Below are 12,752 nucleotides of genomic sequence, written 5' to 3' on the forward strand. Positions count from 1 at the left end.
AAGGGCCCTGTAGAAGTAATTCAATGGGTAATAAAAATATGAATTTTGAGGCCACTGTTGAAAAATCAGTATTTCAGCCTTTTTTTTTTAACAGAATTGATACCCTTATGTTGATGATTATATCAGAATTAAGATTTAAAAAAAATATATTATTTATTCATGAGAGAGGTGGAGACATGGGCAGAGGGAGAAGCAGGCTTCCTGCGGGGAGCCCAATGTGGGACTCGATCCCAGGACCCCGGGATTACGCCTGAGCCAAAGGCAGACGCTCAACCGCTGAGCCACCCAGGCGGCCCCAGAATTGTTTTTCACCTTCCCATTTTCAAGGCAAGCAGTCAACCAATAAATCTATAACTGAATTTGAGATCTAATTTTAAAACGTCTTACCTGAATTCCAAACCTAGATGGTGGGAAATGTTACAACATGTTATCATTTTGTATCTAAATCCAAAGAAATGTTGAATTTCATGCTAATGTTCAATTGTCTGTTTTTCACCTTGCCTTATTTCCTGTAAGGTTTTAGGGCCCGGTGATCACTTTAGCACCTATATCCAACCTTGTTAAAATGTTGCTGGGTTCCTGAGTTTTTGCCATGGAGACTTAATCTTCCCCAGATAAATCTGTCCAAAAGATATTTTCACCATTTTAGAAATGCTTGATAGATTTTAGAAAAGGCAAGCGACTGGAACTTTCAAGACCATGAAGCTTTTGCAGTTCTCTCCAGTACGGAGTAAGATTCTTCCCACTTTCTATCTTTATAGCCTGCTGGAGAATGCCATTTTAAAACATATCAAAGAAAGTGTGCATTAGAGCAGGAGAAAGGTGCGATGAAGATCCTAAAAGACATTTTCACGTTCTTGTCAAAGACTGATAAGAAGCTACTGGTAAGTTTCTGCTTCTCGGGTTGTAGATTTTGCTTGCCAACATACGGACCTGAAGCACTTAAACCAAGAGCCAGTGGGTTTGAGCTGTCAACTGAGTGTAGGAAAGAAGCAAATTAACTTACTACTCTTGCACATGAGGGACACACAATTGGAGAGAGAGATTCGGGGATATATAGACACACACATACATATAATACAGTTTCATTATTTATCCAACCAGTGCCTATTTTGTGCCAGCCAGACATTGTTCTAGACCCTTGAGGCTGCCAAGATCTACTATTTAGCTGAGCAGACTGTGGCACGAGATTAATTTTCACTGCTTTCATTTTAGTGAATTTACAGGAAAAAAAAAAAAAAAAAAAAACGAAAACCCTGAGGAAGCGATCTCACCTTCAAATGATCCACCTTTTACAGGAACATAGAACATGTGACTTAACAATGCCCTGATTCGGAGTCTTTAATTCGGAGAACACATGCTTCAGCTCAGATACCTTTTGTTGTGATTTATAAAACGTTCGTGTTTTGTGTTAAGCGAGAGAATTTTTTAAATCCATGAATGGGAGAGGTTTAATTCCATGTAAAATATTTTAGCCATTTATAAAAAAAAAAAAGAAAAGTTTTAATGTAGCTTTTTTTGTATTTGTTTTTCAAGTTCTGCATGAAAGCTGATCCATACTGTTTAACTATTTTGTGCCATTTGGGGAAAATGGAAAGTGGAAAAGAAGCCAGTGTTCACATTCAGTTGGAAGGCCGGCCCTACCTTTCAGAAATGGTAAGTAAAATAAAATGACAACTTTGAGTTTGTAGGTTGGTATGAACTTATCTGAAGTCCTCTTATTTAGATAGGATGTTATAGGACTAGGCATTCAAGTAATTGAGGAGGTACGAATAAAATTTGGAGCGGAACTCTACAACTATTTCCGCGTATCGCTTCAGCTGAATAGATTGTCTAAGTGATATGGCTTCTGTAATTAAACAGGTACTTAAGACTCTAAAATACACTATGGAATAATTGAGATTTATTTTAGAAAGCATGTCCAACTGCTTAAAACTTTGATTACATCACAGAACTTGGCTACCTATTTTATATAACCTTAGGGTTTTTTTCTAAACTACCTTAAATTATGCTTAAGTATTTAAGAAGTAAAACTAAAGCTTTCGTAAGATCCAGTAAAAAATCAAAATTTACCAACCAACAACAACACTTGAGAAAAACTTTGAAAGGATGAATAAATAATACAACTTGGACTTCTTCCTAGCAATGAGTATGCCTGTTTAGGATTAGAAAATCGGGCACTTGGGTGTCTCAGGTCATGACCTCAGTGGGGGGAAGTATGCTTGAGGATTCTCCCCTGATCTCACACACACACACTCTCTCTCTATATATAATGAATCTTTAAAAAAAAAAAAATACCAGAGAGAAAATTGATTTTATCTGGAGGTTCTGTTCTTCAGTTTACCTGACAAATATGAATAATGTCTTTTGCAGGGATGTTGCAGATTATATGAGATACTTTTTGTGAAGCCCTTAGTGCATGATATATAGTAAGGCAAAGAAAATGGTAGTTCTCTTTTGTTTAGAGAGGAATATTTGAAATTGCCACACAGTAGTGAATAGTAAAGGAGGGGGAAAAAATTCACCAGATATGGAAGTAAGTGATGTCTGCTGTAGTTCTGGTTGGGCTAAACCTAAATCATGAGACCATCAGGCTATTTAAAGTTTTGCAGTTTGCCTTCTATATCCTTGAGGTCCAGGTTTCTCAACAATGGGCACTTGGCATTTGGGACAAGATAATTCCTTGGTGTCAGATGCTGCTCTGTGCATTGTAGGATGCTTAGCAGCATTGCTGGCCTAGATGACTATCCCAACAGTCAAAAATGTCTCCAGAAACTGCTGACCTCTTAGGGAGTAAAAGAATCCCTGTTGGAAACCACTGCTTTGATAAAGTACGTACTTTATTTTCAGCCCTAAAATTCTATGTGTTCTTTTCCAAAACATTAAATAGCATTTATATTTTAACTTTTGAGAGTCCCAGACTTCTTTAGGAATTTTGCTAAGGAATATATTCTCAAGTTTACATGCAATTTTAAAAGGTTCTTAGAGTCTGTAGAGCCCATCCTCAGATTCCTGAGCTCCATGGATTCTTCTTGGTTATAAAGTCCCTCTGTTAGCTCTTGGAGTTCATCTATTGATTTTATATTTGAATGTTATAAACTATATGTGTATTATCAGAGCAGGAAAAAAACAACCTGTTTCTTCAAACTTATTTTATCTAGGCTTATCAGGTGAAGAAAGTCTTATTTGGGGAAAAAAGATTCAATAGGAAAAAACACAACTATCAAATATTTGAATACTTATATATTACAAATATCTAAATCAAATTATCTGCAAACTAGTCATGTTTAATAAAAGGATTTCAACAAAATGATGCCAGGAAAATTAATACCACAGCGATGCCTTTTCTTCCAAAGAAAGCATTGCAATGCAATTAACTACAAGAGGTGAAATAAATTGGAGACGATCAATTGTAAAAGCCTCAAATAGTAGGTAAGGATCAAGAGAAATTATTAGTATGTCTTCACAAAATAAAACTAAGGCTACAGTGATCTTTCCTTTATTAAACAGGATGAGACTTCAGCCCTCAAGTTTGAAGTAAGAGTAACAGCTTTTCCAGAACCCAATCCAAAAGTTATTGAACTAAACAAGGATGAGAATGTTGCACATGTAAGATGACCATTTACCTGAAATCTTGGGAAAATTATTGCTGGAGTGGTTAGTCAGGAAAGTGTATTCTGACTAGATAATGGAGGGTTCAAAATACGTTACCAGGATCTGGCATTTTCTACAACTGGTGGGAGGGAACAATGCAGATGGCTTTTTTTAGGAGGGTGAACTTGGTAAGATTAACTAGATGAAGAAAACATGGAACAAGCCACTTCTGCTAAATGGTTACCACCAAGAAAAGGGGATAGGGTTGTTCAAAATATTAGGGAAATCATGGAGGGGGGCGGGTGGTTCAAAGGGAATAGAAGTTTTTAAACTGGTGGCTCTTTATTTCGGTTACATTATATAGGTTCTACTTGAAGGATTACATCATCAAAGACCCAAACGTCATTTCACAATAGCGATTATTTTGAGCAGCTTGCTACTTGGACTTATTTTACTTCTACTGATTTCATGTGTTATGTGGAAGGTAAGCCTTTAATAATTACTCATGTTAAACCACTCAGAAATGCCATTCTTGATCTTCACAAAGCCTCCTTTGTGACTCCCACATTACTAAATATTGCAGCACTTTTAATGAATTTTTAAATTCCTATTTCTCCAGTATCTCCCAGTACCTGTATCCCAACCCTGACACTAGTTTGGAAAGGTGTTCTTTTATAATGTCAGTTTTGGAGAGTGTGTGTCACTGTCTAACAAAAATTATACTCTTTAACCATATTTCCTATCCTAAATTTTATTGACTGCATGGGACAGTGACCTTTCAGGTTTCTAATGAGAGTATTGCATAATCACAAATATATTACAATTTTCAGGCTGGATTCTTTAAAAGACAGTACAAATCTATCCTACAAGAAGAAAACAGAAGAGACAGCTGGAGTTATGTTAACAGCAAAAGCAATGATGATGATTAAAGACTTCTTTCAAATTGAGAGAATAGACTCAGGTTAACCAAAGAAATTTAAGACATTGTTTACAAGAAACCCTGTACTTCTTTTACTCATGACCTTGTGACATATGAGGTCTCAATGCAAATGAAAAATCCAAGCAATTACTCTTCGGGAGGAAAATAATCTCTCAGCTCCTAAATGGGTAGAAAAACACTAAAGCATTCAACTTATTCAAGGTAAGTAATCCCTGGAAGATACCTTGAAATGAAAGTGCCTCTGAATTAAATCATATTGAGGAAGTAAACAACTCATTTGAAGAAGTCCTGGAAATATCATTCCTTTAAAAGAAATTATTTACCATGTATGCTTGCTTCGTAAAATAAACTCCACTGAAGAGGGGATCATTCATTTCTAAAAGATCGTTGAGGCTTGTTGGAAAGATCCTGCTAAATATTTTTAAAGAAGAAAGAGCTGTTCCTCAATTTTCTAATGAATAAAAGAAGACCACTAATGTTTTAAAGTAGACTTATTTTAAAGACCTTTATCTGTAGTACCTTTATGAGGGGCTTTGATCAACCATTTATTCAGCAGTCGATGTAGGAGCATTATGGGCCTGATGAGCAAATTTCAGACTGAACTTATACACTGGTTTGAGCTTAATGACTTCTGGATAATTATTGTTTATACAGCTATGGACTTTTTCTTTCTGTATATATACACACATAAGTTCTTAAAAGAATATGTTTATAGGTATGAATCCACTAGTCCTCCTAGCACACATTTTTAGCAAGGGTACCCAGGAGTAAATTTCTAAAAATCCATTTTTAATGACCTTCTCTTGGTTATAAAAACCGTACTTAAGAATTCTAATTTATATTCTGAAACAGATTATGAATGTTGCACTTTAGCTGTATTTCAAATTATTAATACACTGATAGATAAAATATGAAAACTGTACCTCACTAATGACGCTTAAAAAGCAAAACTCTACAAAGACCGTGATTAGAGGCCAGTATTTCATATAAACTAGATACTGTGTAAAACAGTGACTGCCAAATTAAGCAAGTGCACCTACTTCTTTAGATTTTACTCTTTCTCTTCAAATGTATGTATTAAATGTGTTTTTACCAGATGTATAAGAGCATTGTCTTCCACATGGAACTAGAGAAACAAAATTGAGGAATTTAACTTATATTCAGTGAATATAAATGTGACATCAAAATTTCCATAACCTAGAGATAAGTTAGAGATAACTTATTTAAAATCTGGAAACTTTTATAAAAACTTAATATTTCACTTATCTTTAATGCCTTTTCATTTGCAAATATAATCCTTTTTTTGTAATATTTATCCATGCATAGGAACTAGATGCTGCTAGCTGCAGAATATGATTTCATCTGAATTGTCCTGTATCTGTCTTTATTGTTGCAAGTGATCAAATAGTAAAAGGCTTACCTCTAATTTATCTATTATGGAAAATATTTGTTCATATGAAGCCCCTGCCAACAACTATCTCTCGCTAGCTGCCTAAATTCCTGTAAGTTATCTGTTCACAAGCCCAGAGTCTGTAATTGGCCCAAGAACAAGGAGGGCAGACCTTTGTAAAGGCATTCGAGGAGTGAAACCTCCTGAATGCAGTGTATCCCAGTAGAAATTAAAAAGGTACGATATATGGGCAAAAGAGCTGTTTTTTCATTACATAAAAAGCAAAGTAATTCATACACGTGAATTTCTGGAATCCTAAAAAAAATTTAGCTCTTTTCTATTCAGAAATGATAGCATTTGGGGTATTATTGAGTGCACTAAAACCAATGTGCTAGGATTGCTGGATAACAGGAGTCTCAGAAGCAGAAAGAAAACTGCTCCTCACCCATTAGCTAGTTGGTGTAATTTAAAATTTGTTACAAACTTTAAGGAAAATTAACCATTTCTATCAGGGATTATTCACACAATTGGTACCCTAACAACTTAATGTTTATCTTTTTGGCAAACAAATGTGGGTACTGGGATGATTTTGAAATCTGGATTAGACATCATTAGGACATCCTTATGTAGCCTCTGGAGTCCATCTGTCCTAGGCTATAGGAAATTTCACGTAAGTCCTGATGGAGTCAAATCCTGAAAAGTGAGAGCATCCAAGTTATTTCACTTGGGAATTACTGATATGTCATCATGATGTTTTAAGTATATGAGCATTTACTTTCAGTTCCAATAAATATTTTCTGAAACCCAGAATTTGTTATATTTCATGTCTTGCTTTAAGCTCTAGCTTTTAAGCCCTAGAAACTAATTTTTAGCAAAATAACAGCCATTTTAACTTCTTTAGACATATCCAGAGAGGGGGAAAAAATTCTTATTTTTTTTTAAAGTATGACTATATTCCTTCACATTAAAATTAGTTTGTACTTTTTTTTTTATAAACAATTACATGTTCCTTGGGAATCATTCATTTCTTCCGTGCTTCCTCCATAAAGATTGATAAGCCTTGGGTGTAATCTGTAAAAAAAATATATATATATAATTATTTCGTCAATCTATCTTTCCTTTTCACACATATACCTATTGAGTATGACACATCACACCGAATGCAAACCTAATGGCAGCTAACAATCATGGTTTCATGGCACAGCTGCAATCTTGTAAGAGATTGGAGGGCCTAACAAATCAGCCCCAGTAATCACTGTACAATCCAGGCACTGTGCCTGTAGAAAGCTCACATCGAATGGAATGCTCCTGCACACTTCTACCTCTTGGGTCATAATGCTTACCAACAAGGAGTTTGCATGGTCCTAAAGTTGTTTATGCCAGTTGTTCTGTTAAATAGTATGTAAATCGTTCCCTTGGAAAGTAAGTTGAATGCTTTGGGAAGAGCTGATAGAAGCCACACTGCTGAACACAAAGCAGTAACGACTGGAGATCTAAATGTAACAATCTGCTACCCAGATGGCTTTCACAAGGTTAAGATCTTGATCCGTTTTTTAAATTACAAAACCTAAGTCCTAGAAATTATCTGTATAGTTCAGGGAGAATGGGAATTTGAAATAGCAAGAGAGAATCAAATTTGGTCATGAGTCTGTGTGAAAATGCTTTGGCTGTACATAACAAATTGGTAAATAAATGTAAAGTCACACTGTATTTATTAAAATTGTACATCTTTTTATGTTTCCCTGATTCATTAAAAAAAGAAATCTAGTCCTGACAAGGCGGCTTCCATTACACTTAAGTTTTGTGTCTACTGGTGGACATTTAAGACAGTGAAATAATTACACTTACTTAACCTGAACCTCTGACTTGGCTTCCATTAAGTCACCATCTACATTCCAAGGGAAACTGTTTTCTGAAGCAGCGGCATGCAGTCCATCCTCCTCTAGGCTGTATCCGCTATTATTTCTTGGACGAACTTTCACTTCTCCAACAGTGTAAGTCTCAACAAATGGAAAATTGAACTAAATAAAACAAATGCAAATGATCACGGTGCTTGCTTTATCCCTAACTGCTAATGCAAATTAAAGTTTACTGTGCTCTATCCCGTACGTAAATAGCAACATGCATGATGACGTTTTTATAGCTTTGAAACTCCGTACCAGGGATTCCCAGTTTCTTTGGCAAGCTTGTCTTATGATCAGTGTTGTGTACTTATGAGGTTGTAAATTGTGTATCATACAATTTCCAATTAAAGTTTTTTTTAAGACCTGTCTGTTGATTGTTGTACAATCTACTAACTCATCAACTAGTTTAGGTGATAGAAAGCAAACTAAGTTTCATACTTGGAATTTAATTAGGAAGGAACCGAGCTCCATGCTTAAACAGGTGGAAAGAGGAAGTAAAAATCACATTAGATTGACAGGTATTTGCCAGCCTCATTCCCACTTTAAAGATGGACTCAGTTTGCAAGACTTTTGCTTATTGACCATTGTAAATGGTGCAGGGTATCTTCAAGTTTCAACTTTTGTCTAAAGAAACTTTAGTGGAAAAAAAGTTTCTATTCTCATACATAAGACAGCCAAATATCTTTTTAGGAGCAATGTATATTAACCACTCATTAATTTCACTTTTTTAGGTAAACGGCATGAGGTTTATTCCTATTACCTACATGCATTCTTTTCCCTTCCACATATGAACCTCAGTGTTGAGATATAGAATTTTAAAAGTTGACAGAAAACTAATATTTTCCCCCCCATACCCTTATTTTCCATGTGTAGAAACCGAAGGTCCAGCAGATTTTAGTTTATACTGTATAGTGCGCTGGGTTACTACAATGGATTATACTGGGTTTAGAGAGTGGCGTCAGCTGTTCTCCAGGGAAGCAGATGGGCTCTCTGTGAAACTACTGAGCAGTCATTGCATTAGACTTCCCATCTCAGGTCCAAAGCCTTCGTGATATCCTCCAATCTCTATGAACTTGTAAAAATAATCTGTTTTAAATGAGTCATTGCTAACCGCTACTATGGGTTAAATTGCGTCCCTGATAACGATCCCCAGAAGTCCTAATTCTTAGTACCTCTAAACGTCACCGTATTTGGAAAGAGGGTCTTTGCAGATGTGATTGAGCTAAGATGAGGTCATTAGGTTGAGCCCTAATCCCATGTGACTGACAGCCTTATAAAAGGAGAATGCCATGTGATCAAAGAATCCGACTACAGCAAGAAGTGTAAGCCAAGAGATGCCAAGAGGTGATGGCCACCACCAGTAAGTCTATTATCCCAAACCCTCAGTTTTCATGTGTATGCTTCACAAAATGAAGCTGCGTACATCCCAGGAAATTCAGTACCTATGAAACCACATTGTTAGATGGGTCTTCAGGGAGCCAAGAACTTAATATCTTGTGTGAGCTTGTGTCTAAGATGTGAGGAAGAGAAGTAAACCGTTAAAACTGTGATACATGTGCCATGATGGTGTAAGCACAAAATTAAATGAGAAACAAGGCCAACGAGCAGGATGTTGGGTGAGCCTCCTATTTGAAGGGAGTCTTAACACAAAGAGTTAGTCTGGAGGAGAAGGGAAGTTTCAAAGACAGGAAACGTTTGACCAAGTATGGAGACGGCATCATCAAGCGACTACAAGAAATTCATACTGTAATACTATGATACTGGTGTTTAGGCACTTATGTTTTAAATTTTATCTTAATTTTTTTTAACATTTTATAATTTGACAGAGCACAAGCAGGGGTAGCCAGAGGGAGAGGAAGAAGCAGGCTCCTCGCTGACCAGGGAGCCTGATATGGGGCTCCATCCCAGGACCCTGGGATCACGATCTGAGCCAAAGGCAGGGGCATCACTGACTGAGCCCCCCAGGCACCTTGGTGCTTGTTTTTTAAGAAGATATAAATATCTATACTTGATTATTACTTTTTTTAAAGACACAGATGGTGTCAACTATGGTGTCACATAGTTCAGACCAGCTGAACTATGTCTCTCCTCCAGTGTCATAAATTGTCATCACTACCCCCATACCTTAGAATGTAACCAGAGTTAGAAGGTCTTTAAAGATGCAGTTAAAATGAGGGTTTTGGGTAGGCTCTAATCCATGCTGGTGTCCTTAAAAGAGGAATTGGAACACAGAAAGATCAGGCATGTGTGTGCACAAAGGAAGGGCAATGTGAAGACACAGCCAGAAGGCAGACATCTCTAAGCCAAGGAGAAAGACCTTGGGAGAAGCCAGAGCTGCCAACACCATCTTAGACTTCTGAAATTCAAAATTACAAATTTATGTTAAGCCTTCATAGAATCCATGGTATTTGTTATAGTGCATCCCTAACACACTAGTTAAATGGTCAAAACAGGAAACCTGGGGGAGGATGGCAAGAGGTGAGGCTGTGACACAAGCAAGGGCCAGAATGCTAAGGGCCATATATTCCTCACTGAGGAAATAAGATGCCATCTTGACAAGATGCCTTGACAAGGCATTGAAGAACTGAACATGAAACAGCCTAGTGTTTTAGAAAAACAAAACAAAACTCCCTCTTGAAATAAGTGTGGGAGGCCAGAGCAAAGGAAGATTGAAAGGAGGTTGCTGTAAGCAAGAAGGGATTAAGGTTCAAGTTAAGGTGGAGGAGAAATTTCAGTAACATTTAAGAGGGGAACCAGTAGATCGGTTGTGAAGAAGGAGGGAGGGAGAAGAATCCAGAGTAACTCCAGGATGTGTAGGGTGTTGTACCACTGCCACCCTGGGTAGGGAGACACGGGACAAACACTGTTGGGGGAACATGCTGGACGCACCAGGCTCAAGATGCCTGTGAGTTCTACTGTTTCAGGACACAGGAAAGCACCATGGTCCTGTTGATCATAGAGAAAAAAGCACACCAATTTGCAAACTTCCCTAACTGTGCAAAGTTCAGATAATGGTTCAAACGAGGGGCGAGGGGAGAGCAAGAAGAGGCCCCAGGACAAAGTATCATGGGAGGACTAGAGGGTGGTAAACGAGTCCTCAGGGAAGCACCAACTTGAGGGCCTTAAACTCCCTGCCAACAACGATGGTCAGAGTGTCTGTGGAAACGTGGAACAGAGGAAAAGGAGGCCAGCTAGGAAAGAGCTGAAAGGAGGGGTAATGTTTTTCTATTCCACGCAGAGACGGGGAAGGCGAGATGATGGTGGTTTTCACTACGCTCTACAGTGGTTCATAGATAGGAAGATCCAGTGAGACTCGGCAAAGACGGTGCCAAGACCTAGACCGTGGCTCTCCCGAGGCCGAAGTGCTGTTTTCTCCAACCTGGTTACCACAACTACTACTAACTAGACAGTGGATCACATAACCTTACCTTTATGCAGGTCTTTATCATATCACATAATTTATATGAATTTACATTTTTGAAAATGTCACCACAAAGGGAAAAGACTATACATAAATGTGTGTATGTCTTTTTTTTTTAACAAAAGTATCAAATTAACATTGCTTGAAAGCAATGACCTTGGGAATCCATCCACTTATTCGTATATACCATCATGTTGAAGACTTTTAAAATTTGTCAAAAAATTACAGAGCAATAAAGCTTGGATTCCAATTTTTGGAAAGAGCTAAGTCGATCAGAGTTAGGACTAATGATTGTCCCCACGCCCTCCCAAACACACATACACACAGAAGCAATAGTTTTTGCATCAAAAACAAGACGTGGCTGGCAAATGAGGAAAGCAAATATATCCTGCATAACATGATCTCATTTTTTTTTAAAACCATTTTCCTACAGATACAGAATTCTATTCACTCTTTTTATGGTATTTATTACTTTCAAAATCACAAAAAAAGCTCTTTCCATGTTGCAAAAAGGATGTCTACAAAACATTACCTTAGAAATTTGCCCCTTAGGCAATTTCTAAAGAGATTTTCCATAAATAATCTGTGCAATAGGTGCCTCCCTAAAATAAAAATAGAGCTTCTCAGGATGAGTGCCCTTCAGGTCAATATTCATTGAGGTTCTCACATATGTTTAATAGGGACATATTAAGAAGTTTATACTAAGGTAATGACACTGATTATCTCCTGGAATATAGAATTTTGAGTGTTTTCTACATGGCCTTGTTTCTACCTTCTAACTTAAGAAAAAAAATAATAATGAACCTGTCCTGCTTTTGGAGTAAGAAAAATAATGATATTGCAAACAAAATAAGTAACATCTGAAAATGCAAACATCCCTTGGACAATCGATCCCCGTCATTCCCCAAACACACGTGCGAAGTTATTACTTCAGCTCACAGCCTACGTTCCATCTGCTTTTGTCTACTTGAGCTTCGTGTTTAAGGAACGTGGGACTATCATTTTTATGATACAATTTCCTGAACACTTCATTCAGTTGGTTGCTCAATAAACACCAATCAAATAATGTAGGAAGCAGAAGAGAACTGAAACTTCATGAGGACTGCCTTTAAAATTATAAAGGGGCAAAGTGTGAGCCTTGCAATGGCCACTCATGTAAGCAAGGCTCAACTACTAGTGGTTGGCTGGATTTACTCTCCTCCTCCTCCTGTTTACTCTCTGCAGCTACATCCAGGTACAGTCCTATACCTGCAGGAAGTGAGACTACGGGGTGTTACAAGCATACTGATGTAGTTCAAGACTCATAATTTCAAAAATTCACATATTTCTGGATCAGTTTCCTAAAAACTGGGTCAAAATCTCTGCCAAAAGAATGTGGCTTATAATAGTTATTGCTTCTCCTTAAAACAAATCCCTTAAGTGGAAATAAAAATTTCATCTGTCTCCAAAAACGCAACCACACATTCTAGCTCTGAACAGAATAATGACTGTATAAAAGCGGTG

The 12,752-nt window shown here is 37.2% G+C and overlaps 2 protein-coding genes across 5 annotated transcripts in view; one reads left to right on the top strand and one right to left on the bottom strand.

Annotated features, from left to right (window-relative positions):
• ITGA4 (integrin subunit alpha 4) overlaps positions 1-8,190 on the top strand; it is an 80,011-nt gene extending 71,821 nt beyond the window's left edge. Inside the window, exons 24-28 of one of the 2 annotated variants that reach the window (XM_025460382.3) lie at positions 762-884; positions 1,537-1,656; positions 3,511-3,609; positions 3,959-4,078; positions 4,425-8,190. In XM_025460382.3, coding sequence (XP_025316167.1) covers positions 762-884; positions 1,537-1,656; positions 3,511-3,609; positions 3,959-4,078; positions 4,425-4,523 — 561 coding nt within the window. In that variant the 3' untranslated portion in view covers positions 4,524-8,190. Of the gene's footprint in view, positions 1-761; positions 885-1,536; positions 1,657-2,714; positions 2,850-3,510; positions 3,610-3,958; positions 4,079-4,424 lie in introns of those variants that run through there. The other variant, XM_025460383.3, reaches the window with a different exon arrangement.
• CERKL (ceramide kinase like) overlaps positions 1-12,752 on the bottom strand; it is a 129,593-nt gene that overhangs the window by 14,523 nt on the left and 102,318 nt on the right. For all 3 annotated transcript variants that reach the window (XM_025460385.3, XM_035697466.2, XM_035697467.2), the window contains exons 12-13: positions 7,773-7,945; positions 6,928-6,995 (exon numbers count right to left, since the gene is read on the bottom strand). In XM_025460385.3, the coding sequence (XP_025316170.1) occupies positions 6,928-6,995; positions 7,773-7,945 (241 nt within the window). The remainder of the gene's footprint in view (positions 1-6,927; positions 6,996-7,772; positions 7,946-12,752) is intronic.

This window comes from Canis lupus, chromosome 36 (assembly GCF_003254725.2).
Source record: "Canis lupus dingo isolate Sandy chromosome 36, ASM325472v2, whole genome shotgun sequence".
In the NCBI taxonomy this organism is placed as follows: domain Eukaryota; kingdom Metazoa; phylum Chordata; class Mammalia; order Carnivora; family Canidae; genus Canis; species Canis lupus.